Source organism: Gracilinanus agilis, chromosome 2 (assembly GCF_016433145.1).
Source record: "Gracilinanus agilis isolate LMUSP501 chromosome 2, AgileGrace, whole genome shotgun sequence".
Lineage (NCBI taxonomy): Eukaryota > Metazoa > Chordata > Mammalia > Didelphimorphia > Didelphidae > Gracilinanus > Gracilinanus agilis.
In genome coordinates this window covers 157,211,636-157,229,391 of record NC_058131.1, presented here as the reverse complement: position 1 = coordinate 157,229,391, position 17,756 = coordinate 157,211,636, and the positions used below count along the sequence as shown (strand labels likewise).

General features: G+C 35.4%; 1 protein-coding gene across 2 annotated transcripts in view; it reads left to right on the top strand.

Moving 5' to 3' along the window:
* The window catches only part of PINX1 (PIN2 (TERF1) interacting telomerase inhibitor 1), an 89,645-nt gene that overhangs the window by 17,246 nt on the left and 54,643 nt on the right, over nucleotides 1-17,756 (top strand). For both annotated transcript variants that reach the window (XM_044660804.1, XR_006505357.1), the window contains exons 5-6: nucleotides 6,648-6,740; nucleotides 12,479-12,555. In XM_044660804.1, the coding sequence (XP_044516739.1) occupies nucleotides 6,648-6,740; nucleotides 12,479-12,555 (170 nt within the window). The remainder of the gene's footprint in view (nucleotides 1-6,647; nucleotides 6,741-12,478; nucleotides 12,556-17,756) is intronic.

The following is a 17,756-nucleotide window of genomic DNA, read 5'->3' as shown; positions in this document are numbered from 1 at the left end:
GTCTCTAGGCCTGACTCTCAATCCACTGAGCTACCCAGCCGCCCCTATGCTTGTAATTATTGAGTACAATTAATAACACTAAATTTAACCACAGGAAGATTAATTTCAATGCTTTGTGTGAAAGGAAAGCGACAAGCAGCAGGGGAACAACTGCTACTGCCTTTGCATTTTCAGGAACAGCTTAGGTTTTGGAGTGAATAGATTTCATAGAAATCAGATGTAGGCATGTGAATTTGAATTTGTATATTTGTTAAAAGGAAGACCTACTCGGATAGATATTCTTAGGCACCTATTAAAAAAATGCATTAATCTCAGTACTCTTTGTTGTCAAGTGGTAAAGACTTGTTATTTATTGGCTTAAGAAATTCTTTTTGTCTTAATAAGAAATGTCCTCTTTTGATATTATTTTCTGAGAATGGTTCCTTATTGAATAATACAAAGTGTGAATTTATTTACATGATAAAACTCATGTTATCCCTTACCTGACAGAATAAGGACTTAGAGAAGTCCTCTGTTTATACAAATAAGTATAAATAAATGTAAAAAGTATAAATGTGATTCACATGGCTTTTGCCAGTCACTTTAGATTTTGATTTGCAAATCTAACTCTCAAGAGTTTGCTACACAACCCCTGGATAGACAGTAAACATTTTGGTTAACTCCTTGCTAAAGCCTTACTTTCCTATAGGCAGATAATGGAGTCAAAGAACATGCTTTTCTTAAAAAAATTTTTTTTTATTAAAGTAACTAAGCAGAATATTTTTTAGCCATTATTTTACAAAATATCAAGTAGAGCAAGTTTAAAGATGTACAAATACCTAGATACAAATGAACTCTTATCTCAGTGATCTTCAACTATTATCAATTTTGCTTACTCTACAACCGTGGTTCTTCATCAAGAATTGGGTAGAACACACTTTTCTAACTCAGACTGTGTTTATTTTGTCTTCTTCAAGGATTCAAGACCCTGATATAATTCTAGCATGTATCAAAACCCTGGTAGCTTTTCTTTTTCAATATTTTTTATTTTATTCTGATCACTGTAGAAGAAAATACCAGACTCTTTTGTGTTTATAAAGTTTTTAGTAGAAATGTGCTCTTTGTGTTCCTTTGCTTTCCTCTTTTTTCCTTGTGACTCATCAGAAATGAAAAAATGAAGTAGGAGATCATATCAATAGAATTAGAAGGGACTTCAGAGGTCCAGTTTTTTCATGTTACAGTTGAGGAAACTAAGTTCCCAACAGGTAACCTGCTGAAGGGCAGGTAGAAAAGCATTGGAGGATTTTTGCACATTATTCCAGCTGGAAAAACTAACTGAAGGAATGGCAGCTCACAACTGACAAATGACAGGGAAGGAGCTTAATACACAGGGAGACACACTGTGAGGCACACAAACCCCACAATGGAAATGGGTACCAAATAAAACTAATGGGGAATGGGAAACAGACCAGGGATACTTTTAACTCTCTGTGGATTCTTGATGGGTTGGGAGAGAAAATGACAAGGAAGTTAAATAAAGTTAAGTTTAATGGTGCGGTAAGGATGGGATTGGAAGGAGAGTGGTTTCTAACTTCTAAGGGAGCCAATTGCCAGAGAATGGTGGTAGTTGGGATAGCTAATCTTAAGCTATCTAACAGCCAGCCAGCTGTGGTTTAGCTGAGTGTGATAGGGGCTTTGGGAATCTCATGGAACATCCTTGATGACTTCAGGTGATGTTGAGACTCAGGTTCACTTCTGATCACAGCAAGATAATCCACAAAGGCTAGGGAGTACAGGATTTCCTGAAGCTGTTCACCAACTACAGGAAAGATCCCAACTCTACCTAGATCTTCCTCTTCTATCTTGACTTGCAGATCCACCCCCTCTATGGAGATCCCAGATAGTCCAAAGGCTAGTTGTACTACAGCTCCCAGCTTCACACCTCTCCTCCAAAGCAGGAAACTGTCAACTCAGTCTCTCTAGACAAACCCCTTTTAACATTCTGGGCTTAGAATGTTCTCAGCCAGCCAAGTTGGTATGTCTTTACCTACTCACTACATAAGCCTATCTATAAGTTATTAATTACCTATAACACAACACAGTGCTTAGCTCTCTTCAGTCATTGGGCCGGAATTCATAGGAGCTTTGCTAGCAGCAACTGCAAGCTTTCTTCTTTTTGTTTAGTACCCAGAATTTGCATATGATTAAAAAGGCCCAACCCACTCCTCTCTTCCCTCCCCCCCCCTTCTCACTAGATAGGACTAATCCAGTTTAAGTTTGTGTTTCCACAAAATTTCTCAGTTTTTTCACCACAAAATGTAACTTTTTAAACACATCTAAATGAAGCATAAATAAGATTTCAAATCAGCATTGAACTGATTTTTATTCTTAGATTATTTGGTTTTCTTATGTTTAGTTATTGCCTGTGAATGGGGCTAAAGTCAAATTCCAAGTTTATTTTTTAACTAAAGTATGAGACAAAACCTGGATCACTAGAGGATGTCTGTCCAAGTCAGAGGACAATAGATAACAAATACATTAATGAGGCACATGATTACATGTCACTTAGATTTATTTAGCATATCACAAGTTGATAACGTTCATAAAATCTTATTTTATCCCCTCTGAAGTAGGTAGTATAAGCAGTATTCCTCACATTTTATAACTAGGGAAGTTCAGGCTCACAGTAAGTTACTTCCCAGTAAGGAAGTAGCCAATCCTGGATTTCAGGTTTATACCATACCATGTTGCCTCTCACGGTTCCCAAGATAGTTGAGGTTTCTGGGAGAGATATTGAGCTTCTGACCTACAGACTCACAGTAAGAATAGTATAATGGTTAAATTGGAATTTTGATGAAATAACAGAGTCATAAAAAAGTGGTTTCCCTTAAGTCAGGAAAACTATTAACAGCTTTTAGCAATTTTGTTTAATTGGAATATTAATTAAAAGAGGGAAATGTGGAAGGGAAAGAGGTAAGGAGACTGCCTAGCCTACCCTAAATGCTGATCTGGTGAAATGAAGCTCACTCCCCAACAGAGTTCCAGTCTCCACGTGGGAATCCTAATCACTCACCAGCAAGCTGGCAGGATCCAGGAAAGATCCCAATGTAGAAAAACCCTTGTGAGCTAAGCTCTCTGAGGCAGCAGTGAACCCTTGACTCCAAGAAGCTCCAAAGCTGAAAGTTGAAGTCCCGAAGCCAAAAACTCCAGTCAAAAGGTCCAAAACTCCAAGTTGAAGTCGAAGTCCAAAAGCCCCAAGAAGCTGTCCTCCAAAGAAGTCCAAAGGAGAAGATCCAAGGAGCAAAGACTCCAAAGAAGAACTCCAAAGGAGAAGTCCCTTGGACAGGAAGTTCAAGACTTTTTATAGTCCTTTTTCCATGTCACTTCCTAACCCTTCCCCACTTTATGGGAACCAATTGCAGACTTTCAGTTTGCCTAGCACTGCCCCGGGGTCAGGGGGAAGGGCAGCAGCCTCTGGAGTTGTCACCCACTCTAGCAAGTGACTTGTGAACTCTCATACTTAGTGACTGGTAAGGTACTAAGTAGGGGTACTTAAGTTTTTGATTGATTAACTTAAAAGTTACTGATTGATAGATAAAGAGAGTTTGATTCACTCTTCATAATCCCCCCTGTGATTCTTTGGAGAGACTAGTCTCCCCTGTGAATCATTTAACATAACCAGCTTATACCTCTAAAGATCTTCTAGCTAAAGGTGTATACAATATTGCACTTTCTAAGAAGAAATTACAGTAGTTGGAGATAAGAGGGATATAAAAGAAAGAGCAAAACCAATGTTTGCTAAGCACATTGACAAAAAACCAATTAGTGGGTAGTCCCCTTTGGCATAAGAGTTTACATTCAGAATAAATGTGTTCAACCCCCTTCAGTTCAATTACATCCCAAAGTTCATTCTGGATGCAGTGTAGGTTTCTTTATGGCACTTCTTCAAACAGTTCACTTTCTTGATTTGAGGAGTTAATGAGCTTCTTTTCCTGAAAATTTTCTCAAAAAAATTTTAAGTCTTGGATTTTACAAAAATTATACAATAGAAAGAAGATGACAGCCATTAGGACTGGCCCTTCCTTATGACATTTGCCCTGAGTAAGACTTATATTTTAGCAGTTAAACAATTGACAAAAATGCAGAGAAAACCAGTCCCACCAGACTTATTGTTTGTTGACTATTAAAAAAAGACATCAGGGGAGCAAAATAAAGCCTTAAATATTCTCCTTTAACAAGATAATTTGCTTATATTTGAAGTTATATTAGTGGTAAAAAAATATATAAGCAGTTGATATAGCCTATATTCTCCAGGTACTTCCTAAATGAGAGGTACTTGTCTGGACTGAGATAAAACAAGGATATCCTCTTGTCTAAAAGTGGGTCTGCTCTTGAGGATCCTCTGAAAGGTAGAGGGGGAGAGATGCTATGTAGCATCTTTCAAGTTTCAAGATTCTCTCTTTCCTATGCCAGAAATAGACTGTAGTAAATGTTAAAAGTATATCAGAGGACACTTCCCAGCCATGTGACCCTGGGCAAGTCACTTGACCCCCATTGCCTACCCTTACCACTCTTCTGCCTTGGAGCCAATACACAGTAGTGACTCTAAGAAGGAAGGTAAGGGTTTAAAAAAAAAAAAAAGTATATCAGAGTAGATGCATAAATATTTCTGAAAATCCTACTGTGAGTAAAGCACACTGCTAGGTACTAAGGATATAAAGACAAAAACAGTCCCTACTTTTATGGAGCAGTTGTGGATATATTTACCTCACATCAAATATTGATATTCTGCTTTCTCTTCATTAGAGTAAATATTCCTTGTTATGTCCTCTTGTCCTTTTTTTTTTTTTTTTTTAATAAGTCAAAGAAACATTGTCAGCTTGGTGGCTATCTTTACCTAGAGCATCAGGTCCTGTGTCAGTGCCACAAGAGGGCACTCACGCTATGTTGTCAGCAGGTACTGTGTGAGCATCTAATGGGATCATGTATTTATTTAAAGCTGGAAGAAACCTCAGAGGGGATTGAAAAACAGGTTGAAAAAGTAATCTTATGAAATAGTTTGCATCGAAAAAAAATTTTTTTAAGGCAAAGTGGGTTGATAGAATGAATGGAATTGAAAGAAAAACATGGTAGAAGAAATATCCTGGTTTTGGAGTTAGAGGACAGTGGAGAAAGGCCATTGCAGCTTCTGCCCATAAAACTGAATTATTCTTCTAATCATATAATGCACCCCACACACACACATGTTGAGGTCAGCCAGCTTCATAGCAAAAGGCATAGATTCCCTCTGATTCTACCAAAATAACTGGCTTTAGGCTGGCCAGCCTCTGTAACTGTCCCTTTCTATGGAAGATAAATGAAGTAATGGTACCCATTTCTGAAACAAATCTAACCAAAGACAAGAGGTGTGTCTATTGAGTAACATTGGGCAATTTTAAAAAAGCAACAGGTAGGGCTAAATCTTGAATATATAGGGTTAAAAGAAAATCCATTCTAAGAAAATCCATTCTGAGACTGGTTGTAAAGGCCCCTAGCATCATAGTGCCTCTCTACTCTCTGATTGTGTGTGACAGAAGACATTGTATTCTTATTTACTCCCATTTTAAAATATGTTTCTGATGCCTGGAATTATACTAGGGAACTAGGATTAAACACAGTCCATATAGCAAAAATATATCTTGGCCTCTGAATTGGAAATCACTAGTCAAATTGAAGATCAAAGAAACTGGAATAGCTTCTTGATAGTTAGTACATTGACATATTAATTCTGTTTTTTGATACCTAATGTGCCAATAAAGGCAGTGCTTCAATAGGATTATTTGTTTGGCCAAAAAAAAATGTTGTAAAAAATTCACAAGTTGGAATGTCTTTAGAAAATTTCCAGGTTACTAGATAAAAATTCTTTGTACATCTTGTTAAATGCATTTTAAGAAACTATAACTTAGCTTTTTGACCCTTAATATTTGTCTATCTTCATGATTTTTGAAACTATAGCTTATTGCATATAGATTCCTGAGTAAAGGAGCCTTACTTCTCTCTTTTTTCCTCTTGTCTAACCCTAGATCTATATTTCTTGAGGCAAAATTTAAGAGATCTCAGTCTTATTCAGAATAGATAATTATTTTCTGCTATCTAATTTTTATAATAAACTTTCTGAGACTTATTATTTCTTGGTAATTATACTATCTAACCATTAGACCAAGGTTGTTTTTGAACGAAGTTGTAAGATCACAGTTTACAACTGAAGTATAAAAATTGTAAAATGATTAGTCATCTGTAGGATTTATCTAAGATCTAACTTTGTAATTTAACATATAAAGAGTAGCTTTTATGGTAAGTGAATATTCCAGGAATGGTAGGAGCTAATGATTTTTGATGCTAGATTTGCCAGTAATTTGTTTTGGGACTCTGGACAAGGAACAAACTTTCCTTAGCCATATTTCTTTATTATTTTTTTAAGGCTTAATTTTGCATTCCACAATAACTATAAATTTCTATAGGACAAAGACTGACTTAAATATTTTCTTTACATGTTATGTTACAAACTACCAATATTAATTAATGATAATATAATAGCACTCATAAATTATAGTGCTCTTAGCATTTTATATGAATGATTACACAACTTAAATAATAATGTTCATTGGACTTTACTATCTTTATTTTAGATTTCTCAGATAACAAGGAGAAAAAATCATTTAGCCTTGAAGAAAAGTCCAAGTCATCAAAAAGACGTGTTCATTATACAAAATTTACAAAAGGTAAGAATAAATATCTTGTTTCATTGGTGACAATTTATATTTATCTGAACATAATAGGATTGTTACAGATAGCTTGGAATGTTATAGATAGATTGGAATCCAATCACTTGGATATGGCCAAGTGAGTTAGAGTTCAGGATTTACCTTTTTGGGAAAAGATATTGATATACTGAAATAGCCCACTGGAGGGCACCCAGGATAGTGAGAGGATTAGAAACCATGACATATTAGAAGCATCTGTCAAAAGAACTGGTAACATAGAAAAGAGACTTAAGGGAGTGAGAGGTAGAAAGCAATTTTAAGTCTTTGAAGGGCTCTCTTCTGAAAGTGAGGTTAGGCTTTTCTTTTGGGCCCAGAGAATGACCATAAAAACAAGACGTTGAAGGTTGAAGGAGAGCCAGGTTTTAACTACATAAAGAAAATCTTCCTAAAATGATTAAAATTGGAATGCTTTGGAAGGTAATGGATTCCCTATCCCTGGAGGGCTTTGGATAGAAGCTCAGTATTGGGGCTATTGCAGATAGTATTTCTGTTCTGCTCAGGTTGAAACTAGATAACTTCTGATGTCCTTTCTATGATTCTGATAGAATTTAAGAGTTTTTGTTTTATTCTGTTGATTCTAGTAAGTGATCTGGTTCACAGAGGTCACAAAATATTTGAAGATGAAAACTCTAAGCTTCTTCCTATTTTATTTTATTTAACTTTTGGAAATGAATAATTTTATTAACTCAATCTTGGGAACAAACAAGATAAGCCATCAAAAAATTATGTAGGGAGTGGAAGATTTAGTCTAAATTGTTTCACAGTGGGATTCTTTCAAAGAAAGAATTCCCATGTTCCACACATAGATTATTTATAATATAAATAAATATTAGAGAATTAAACAATACCTTTTATGAGTTAAATATGATACCAATTGCAAAATTAGGTAAAGATAACACTAAAGGCAAACATTGTAGACCAATTTTTTTTTTTAAACCCTTGTACTTCGGTGTATTGTCTCATAGGTGGAAGAGTGGTAAGGGTGGGCAATGGGGGTCAAGTGACTTGCCCAGGGTCACACAGCTGGGAAGTGGCTCAGGCCGGGTTTGAACCTAGGACCTCCTGTCTCTAGGCCTGACTCTCACTCCACTGAGCTACTCAGCTGCCCTGTAGACCAATTTTGTTGATGAATGTAGATGCAAAAATATTAAATAAGATATTCATTAAGAATAAAGCAATAACATTATGAGTAAAATTATTCTTTGTGACCCAGAAAAGTTTATATCAGACCAAGGGAGGTTCAGCATTAGAGAGACTGTTGACCCAAAAAAACATGTATCCAAAATCTTTTTTAAAAAGATTGCATTTTTTTTTTAATTTTTTTTTTAAACCCTTGTACTTCGGTGTATTGTCTCATAGGTGGAAGATTGGTAAGGGTGGGCAATGGGGGTCAAGTGACTTGCCCAGGGTCACACAGCTGGGAAGTGGCTGAGGCCGGGTTTGATCCTAGGACCTCCTGTCTCTAGGCCTGACTCTCACTCCACTGAGCTACCCAGCTGCCCCAAAAGATTGCATTTTTGATAAAAATACTAAAGTGAGTAGATACAAAGAGATTTTTCCTCTATACATATAAGTATGTATCTTATACTAAAAGCCAACATTTTAAAGTTGTTTAGAGTGGAATGTTGGGAGAGTTCGACTAGATTGTTGCTTCTCCTCCAACATCATGACTCCACCTCTTATTTAATGAAAATAAATGTAATGCATTTTTATTGGTATCTTTTGTTTTCATATCACTTATATTTCTCACTGTATCCTTTCCTCATCCCTCCCAAAGAGTCATCCTTCATAAAAATAATTTTGAAAAGAAGAAAGGAAAAATGTTCCACAAAACTAACAAAACACTTCAAATAAGTCTGGCATTATATACGGTATATCACTTACACATGGTCATTCACCTCTGCAAAGAAAAGAAGAGGACATAATTTTCTATATCTCTTCTTTGAGACCAAGCTTGGTTATTATAATTTTGAATTTTACAGCATTCACTTCCCTTTTAAATTTGCTTGTCTGTCAGGGTTCTTCCTCATTTTGTTTTCTTTACATGTATAATAATTCTTGATAAATCATTTCATAATTTTAAGTAATGTCTTGGATCATTTTCTATTATGATAAAAATAGTTCATCTTTTTGTAAATCCTAGAAGTATTTTAATTAACGCCACCATTTCACATAGTGCTAATAAAGGCATTCCCTGTCTTTTACCACAGTATGTTTTGGGGAACCATGGCATTCCAGTACACAGTAATGAGAAACACTAACTTTTTTTTCCCCTATGTCCATCAACATTGTATTTCTTTAATACTTTACTTTCCCACTAGGTGGTAGACCCATATCAAAAAGTTGAAATCCCCTGGCTTTATGTGTAGCAGATGCTGAACTCCCAGAAGTTGAAGTCAGCTGCTGAAACGTGATCAAATGATAACATACAGGCAGAAAAGCACCATTGGTTAAGGAGAGGCTGAGAAGTAGAGGCTGTCAATAACATTTCCTTTATGTGATACCTGAGGAAGCAACTCCTTTAGAGAAGGGACCAGCCATCCTTAACAACAGTCAGCCGTCTACCACCCAGAGGACTGACAGACCTTCCTGGCTGAAGCAGGGGCACCCAGCATGGATCAGGTAGATCGAACCACTGCCACATCCACCATCTCCCCTCAGCTGCTAATGGAGTTAGCCCAGGACCCTGAACCCAGGAGCCTTGGAAAAACAATACTTTCATCCCAGGGGGGTCCTGGGAAGCCACCCTTATAGAGACCTAGCCTGACACTTACTCATGTAGGTTCCAAAGCCACAGCTACCGAGGACCTAAAAAGAACATTCTTCCCCCTCAGAGTCCTTGCCACTGTCATATGTTTCAACATCAAAATCAGTATCATGGGGCAGCGAGGTGGCTCAATGAATTGAGAGTCCTGGGTTCAAATATGACTTTACACATTACCTAGCTGTGTGACCCTGGACAAGCCACTTAAACACAGTGTCCTAGCCCTTACTGTGCTTTTGCCTTGGAACCAATGTGTAGTTTTGGTTTAAATTAAAAAAGATTAATGGTAGTTATCTCCATTTACTTATCCATAGTTAAGTAAACAAGCAAAGGACAGGAAGACTGTGTGAATGGTGAAAAAAGCTCTTAACCAAACCTTTATGCTGTTTTGCCATAGCAAATTGGTTTACCATATATGTGTATGTGTGTATACATGCTTTTCTGTAGGTATAGTTTGTAACCCTTAATTTTTAAATACCTTTTTGTCATACTCTTTGGGCTTATCTAAAACAGTAGACTGTGGATGAATTGCATTTCTATTATAAATTTTAAATTACGTAATATAATTTATTAGCTTAAGAGGTCTTTGTAATTTCTTAAGAACTAGAGGTAGATCTTACTAAGAAATGAAGATTTTTCATGTTGACATATGAAGAAGCTAAGGAAAATTCAAAACCTAGAACCCACTTAACTTGAAAGTGTTTAATAAATCAATTAATTGATCCACTAGTCAACTCTTGAAAGAAAAACCTAAAGGAAAAGCTGCAGAAATTGTAGACAAAATTCAGAGTTCTCACATTAAAGAAAAAAAAAAGAAAGGTAATACAGGCATTCAGAAAGAAGCACTTAAAAGGATAATAATGATCAGGATCATAATACTTGTATATTTCTATTTTAAATTAGTTATCTTGGAATACAGTATTCCATAAAACAAAAGAGACACACTTACAACCAAGAATACTGTTAAGTATTCTGTCAAGTATATCCTGGCCAAAGATAATCTGACAAGGGGAAGGGGAGGAATGAACTTTTAATGGAATATAGGATTTGAAAGCATTTCTCATGAAAAGACTAGAGCTGAATAGGAATTTGGAAATACAAACACAAGACTCAAGTCTAGAAACATTAATTTATTTGATTAGTTGGAAGGGGTTTTATGATGATGTAGTATTAACATTCAAATCGAGCTTCAGTCTCAAGACCCTGGGAAAGTCATTTAACCTGCCTCAGTTTCCTCATCTGCAAAATGGGGGTGATAATAATTCCTGTCTTCCAGGGTTGTTGTTTACAAAAAAAATATTTGTAAAGTGCTTTGCAAACCATTAAATGCTATGTAAATGGTAGCCAATAATAATAATAGAATTAAAAAAGTGTCCTTTTCAAACCTTAATGTCTTCAAATGTCTTCCCTTTATTGAGGGAGTTAAATAAGAAAAAGAAAACCTGAAGATAGATTGGTTCTGTCCTGAAAGAGTTTTGAAGAAGGGGAAAAGAAGACAGAATAAAAGGAGGAGCAAACTAGTGTAGAAAGGAGAAAGAAGGGCATATAGAACTTGGTATTTCTCTAATTGGGATGCATTAGAAAGTATACAAACATGAAGGAGGGTGAGAAGAATGAACCTCACTCATTTAAAATAGACAAAGGAGGTTGAAAATATAAGTACATGTGTGTGAATGTGATACAATATGACACTGAAAGAAATAATAGAAGATAATTTCAGAGTCCTGGGGTAATATGAACTGATGCAAATTGGAGTGAGTGAAACCAAGAAAACTTTGTACAAGCACAGCAGCATTGTAAAGAAAAATGAAAGACTTAAACTCTTGACCAATGCATTGATCAGCCATGACTCCAGAAGACCTGTGATGAAGCATGTTTTCCACTTTCTCACAGATAGGTGATAGATTCAGGGTACATAAAGACACATACTTTGTACATAGCCAATAAATGGATTTATTTTGCTTTGATACACTTATTTGATACATGTTATTTTTTCCTTTCTCTTTTTAATTGGGGAATTGGTAGGGGGTAAGGTGGTTAGCAGTAAAAAATCCCCCAGAGAGCTACCAAAACATTTTTTTAATGTATAAAAGAAAACAGAACATAGTTTTGAAAGTAGTGTGTGGAATTAGATACTTTTTTTTAAAGGCAAATTTAATGAAATGGTGATTTATAGTTTCACACATAGTCATCTTTTTGTGTTCTGATAATGTGTATGGAAATAGTCTTTTTGGGTTGGTTAATAAGTTCAGAATATAAAATTTTTAAACCAATTAATTGCTTCCCTATATTCAGAATTAAGAATTCTGTCTCTTAGTTTTGTGCTTATTTCATAGCCACTGTTTCCACTGCTTAGAGGCAGTTATTGCCATCTCTAGAGCTAACATACTTTAATTTTTGAAAATGTATGTCACATTTCTGAAAATGTCTTCTATCTCATCTGCAAGCTATCCTTTGTAACAAAAATTTTAACAGAAAGAGAAAAAAAGCAGTTCTATATAATTGACCAATATATCAGACATCATTTTGAATATCATATTCCTATAGTTTTCCTTCTCTCCAGTAAATGGAAGTACATTTTCTTAACCTTTAGCCAGGTATATTGTTGACCATTATAATTATTCAAGTGTTTAGTTTGGTTTTATTCTTCATTTTTACATTATTATGGGCATGAGTTACTGTTTACTTACTTTTGCTTATCACTTCCCTCTATCAGTTCATAGATGTCTGTCCATGTTTCTCTGAATACCAATTCTTGGTAAATTAATTTTTGTTGTTTTTAAATATTTTTTTTGTGAAAGGGGAAGGTAAGCCTTCAATACTATTTTATTTTCATCTTTCCACAAACCATATTTATTTTAGGAGTTTCATAATGTACACTTGCTGATTGGTTTAAAAAAATGAAATCCATTAATTATGTTGCTTTTTTTAGGGAAGGATCTTTCTTCTCGGAGTAAAACAGATCTGGATTGCATTTTTGGGAAAAGGCAAAAGAGTAAAATTTCCAAGGTAATTGGATAGTCTGTGTCTTGTCCCCCAAGATTTGATTCTCAGCCTTTCCTGTACATGTGATATCTCTTTCTATTCTTGATCTGGGCACCTAGGTGGATAAGGAAAGTTTTATACTAAAACCTCTTTTTCAGAAAAGGTTCTATTCAAATGTTATTTGTTATTCATCATCTTACCCTTTGGTAGGTATATGTTGTCTTCCTCAAAATACTCGATGGAAAGTGACTCCATTTTGACTGGCTTGTTGAAACCCATGGAAGAATCCTTTCTGTTGATGTAGTCAGAATAGGAAGAATATCCTCCCTAAGTACACACAATGCTAAAATATTACGTGGAATAATCCTTAGTAGTAGTTCCACTTGTTTTATCATTTTTTGGAAATGGTCCCTAGCAGGAAGATAACTATATGTCTTCTGCAACTGTAATGAGTCTGGAGAGTGCTTAGTGTTATCTACACGGTCAGATGGGTCAGATGTAATCTCTTTATCAGTTGTTACTGTTTTTGTTACAAAAGAAGGTTTTTTTGGGGAAGGAAGAAAGATCTTGGGAATGAACTAGAGTAAATACAAAAGGCCATGTATAGCTTCAAAAGTGATGAGAATTGACTGGGTATCAATGCAGATGATGAGTATGGCAAAGATAGAATTTGACTAAGGTAGTTTAACTTAACTACTGCATTTACCTCATAACTACTTTTTCCTTTTGGACTCTTTGTTCTCCTTTTTATCCACTTCTCTTCCCTTAAACATTTTTTCTTCTCAGCTCTCTTTCTTAGGCATCTTTTCTTATGTTCTCAGTACTATCATTCTCTCTTACCTCATCCAGTTCTCCTCACCTTCTCTCTCTCTCTCGCTCAGATTTTTACTTAATTGTGCATAAAACAAGGCCATTGGAGGAAGGTAGGTGGCTCAGTGGATAGAGAGCCTGGTCTGGAATCAGAGGGGCCTGGATTCAGATGTTGCCTTTAGACATGTTCTAGCTTTCTTACCCTGGGCATGTCATTTAATCCCAATTGCCTAGCCCTTACTGTTCTGCCTTGGAACCAATACTTAGTATCAATTCTAAGATAAAAGATAAAGGTTTAAAAAGAAAAAAAAGAAGGAAATAAGACTTATTTGTTACACGTATTACTTTTGGTTTGTGTTCCCCTGTTCTTTTAAAAAATTAGTTGATTATTTTAATATTCCTTTAGAGAAAAACTTCCATTGTTATTTTTTATTAGTGCATGGTCATTTTTTTTCTGTATAAGTGATCCTCTTTAGGAAAAATGTTCTTCAATAATTTTAATAAATGATATCTGAATGACTATGACAAAATAATAGAGTAAAAAGATGGCCACAGATTCCATTGATTTTTGTTTAGCTGGCTTGCCAAGTATCAGTAAATATTATCCCTATATATGTGCATAGTTGGGAAATGGTTATGATTTAGGTATCTGAGCATCCTTAAAACAGGGTCTTTCCTTTGGGCTTACAAAGTTGTGTCCCCCCCTTTGTCTTGAGATACTCTGTCATCTTCCAGATTGTTCTTGTTCTTAAAAGTCTGTATTAAAGCCTACCTCTTATAATTCTTTGTGGCTCTAAAATGTTATGATTCTCTCCATGAAACCATTCTCTCCTACTCTGGCACACATTCATCTTTCCCTTCTGATTCCTGCAGCATTCATTATCCATGCCACACCAGTTAGCACTTGATTACATATTGCCTTGCTGCTGTTTGTTTATTCTAGAAACCATTGCATTGGAAGCATTGAAACAATGCTATTATATTGACAGTAGGCAGTATTCATAAGAATGATAAAAGATCTAAGCTATAGGCAGTCCTTCACTGAATCTTGCTTTAGGCAGTGGATATGTTCCTGAAAAGTAACATATAAATTGAATTTCTATAAATCTAACCATGTTTAAAGAAATCCTACAATAAATCCTTCTGTAAAACAAAGAATCCTTTTGAAAGCAAAGCCACTTTCTAATTTATCTTGTATAAGTCTGAAATTTTTATATGTGGGGTTTTCTTAAATTGAAGTCTACCTATAACATCCCCCAAGATAATCATTCTTTAGAAACCTTTCATATTAGTTACAGCAAGACATTATAGCCAAGGGGAAGTAGGTCTTTTAAATAGATTAATTTGAAAGAAATTCTCTTGGCTCCTATTCTCTGTTGGAAAGGATATGGCTTGGCTTTTATATTCCCTTGACCTCTCATAGCAACATTGAAATCCTTCCAAGCTTTCCTGCACATTGCTCATAGAAATGATAGTGAAGGCTGGCCTGAATTGACATTACTTTTCTCATTGCCAAGGTAGAGTTTACTGCTAGCAGTCAAGTGATTTCATGTCTTAAGAATTTCAGAAACTGTGGGAGTCTAGGATGTTGAAACAGCAACACCTGTGGGTGCCTCTGTAGTTAAGGTTGCTTTTGTTATTGACTATCATCTACATCTGGTTTTAAGAAGCCTTGGAAGTTAATTGCATTTGTTTCTTGGCTAAAACTCTTCTTTCATGTTTAGCTACTTGTGGCTTAGTTCCACAACCTCTGAATGTGTTTCTGCTTTTCATATGTGCTAACATGGCACATTGAAATGAATTAAGCTCATTAGATACTATTTCAGAATAACGGAGTATTTTGAAAACCATATCTCCCAATTGAGAGATATGGAAGCAGACATTTGTTGACCTGATAATGGCAGTCAAGATTTGTTCCCTTCCCATGGCACAGATCTGAGACTTGATCAAGAACCCCCAAGACTTGTCAAATTTGATAAGCTGTTGCCCACTTCCAGTGATTCACTTGGGCACAAATGTTAATAGCAGAAGGAATCGATAAAGCCTTACACAAGAAAATAAAGATCTCAGGTGCACATGCTCATATTTTAATCATGGCTACTGACTGGAGGCAAGTGTTTCAGAAGTAAGGCACATATAAAAAATGAATAGCTGGTTACAAAGATGCTGTCCAGGAACAGGATTTGGATTTCTGGACTACAATGTAAAATATAAGAATGAAAAACTCCTGGCCAGGGGCACAGTATGCCTAAAAGGACTCATAAGAATGTATTTGCCTGGAGTATTACAAGCATAATCAAGGATTTTAACTTGAAAGATTGGGGAGAAATCTAGGAAGACAACTCAATGTATCTATCAATTTAGATATCATTAGAGAGTAGCAACAATGCAGAAAGATCAGTAAGAAAAGATCTAAACTATAGGCAGTCCTTCATTGTATCTTGCTTTAGGTAGAATATGTTACGGAAAAGTGCAATATAAATGGAATCTAAATATATCTAATCAGGTTTAAAGAAATACTATAATCTCTTGGGGCAGAGGTACCCAGAAACACATAAAATGGAACCCAAGAAAGTATCTACTGTTAAAACGTGGCCTCATATCTATAAACAGATGCATAAAGTATGGGTAACAAGCAAGATGAATTGGAGATCCTATTTCAAGAATGCAAATTTGACATTATATGTGTCACTGTCTAGACCCAGGACTAGAATATACCAATGGAATGCTATACCTCATTCAAAAGGAACACTGTACAAAAGGTAGGGGAAGGGATAACATAACATGGTAGATTAAGAAGTTAGACTCAAGCAAAGAAAGTTCATACTTGAGGAGGCTTGCATAGTGGAAAATATTTGGATGAAGATCAGTGGAGGCCGAGTCAGAAGCCATACTGACACAAGAGCATTTTAGACCACCTGAACAGAAACAAGAAATAGGCATCTGGGAAACAGTTCATAAACCTGTCATGGAGGTATGTTATCATAATGAAAGGGGACTTAAATCATCTCGGTAGCTTTTGGATCACTCAACCTTAATAAAAATATAATCCTTCAAAAGGTGGAAGAACCAACAGAAAGAGCTTTTGTTCTAGACTTGATTCCCAGCAAGAAGAAAGAGAACCATTTATCTCTCTTGATCAACTGCCTATTAGACTTTACCCTCTGGATGTCTTATAGGCATCTCAAATTCATTATGTGTCAAAACCGAACTCATTTTCTACAAAATCCATAATTCCTCTTAGCATCCTCATTTCTGTTGATAATACCACCCTCCTATTGGTCACTAAGGTTAGCAGCCTTGGGGATCTCCTTGAATCTTTGGTTTCTCCCAACCCTTATATTCATATTAATAATAACCCTTATATTCATTCTCCCAACCCTTATATTCATATTAATAATATTCATAATTATATAATTATATTGTATAATTATATTGTATAATTATATTATATAATTATATTATATTCATATAATATAATATAATGAATATATTATATTCATATTAATAATATTCATATTAATAATATTCCATATTATTAATATTTGCATTAAGGTGATCACTTAGAGTCTACATCCTCAGTCATGTCCCCATTGACCCATGTGATCAAGCAGTTGTTTTTCTTCTGTGTTTCTGCTTCCACAGTTCTTTCTCTGGATGTGAATAGCGTTCTTTCTCATAAATCCCTCAGAAGTGTCCTGGATCATTGCATTACTGCCAGTAGAGAAGTCTATTATATTCGATTGTGCCACAGTGTATCCGTCTGTGTATAATGTTCTCCTGGTTCTACTACAGGAGACCATTCTTGAGTTCCCACCCCACCTCCTCCTTCCCCTCTCTGACCCACCCTTTCCAGCTGTAAGCACACTCCTTATTTTGTATTGGTTTTCATGTTCTCAATTTTTTTATATTTTCTCTAGCAAGAAGACTAATCTTTGGAGTGAGAGAACAAAAACAGGCTAACTAGGGAACTGATTACAGTATAATGATAAATAGTAAAAGAGAGCAGCTAGCTCTCCTTTTGGATTTCAGGTCACATGACTTAAGTGACTTTAAAAGAACTGATGAATGTTATTGCTAAACAACTTTTTGTGATTTTTTTAAAAAATAATTTGGAGAATGGAAGAATTGTTGTAGGACTACAAAAGGACAGATGCCTTGAATTTGAAAAAAAGAAAAGATATTCAAATCTACAAACTATAGTTCAGTGAACTTGATTGATTCTTAGCAGAATTCTGGAATATATAATCAAAGGCATGTTTAGTAAACAGCTAGAAAAGGAAATATCAGTCACTAAGAAAGAGCCTACAGAGCTCTTATCAGGAACCGGCCAGACTAACTCCATTTATTTTTTTGAACTTATTCTAGTAGATCAGAACTTCGTTATAGCTATAGTTTATTTAGAATTTTTTTAA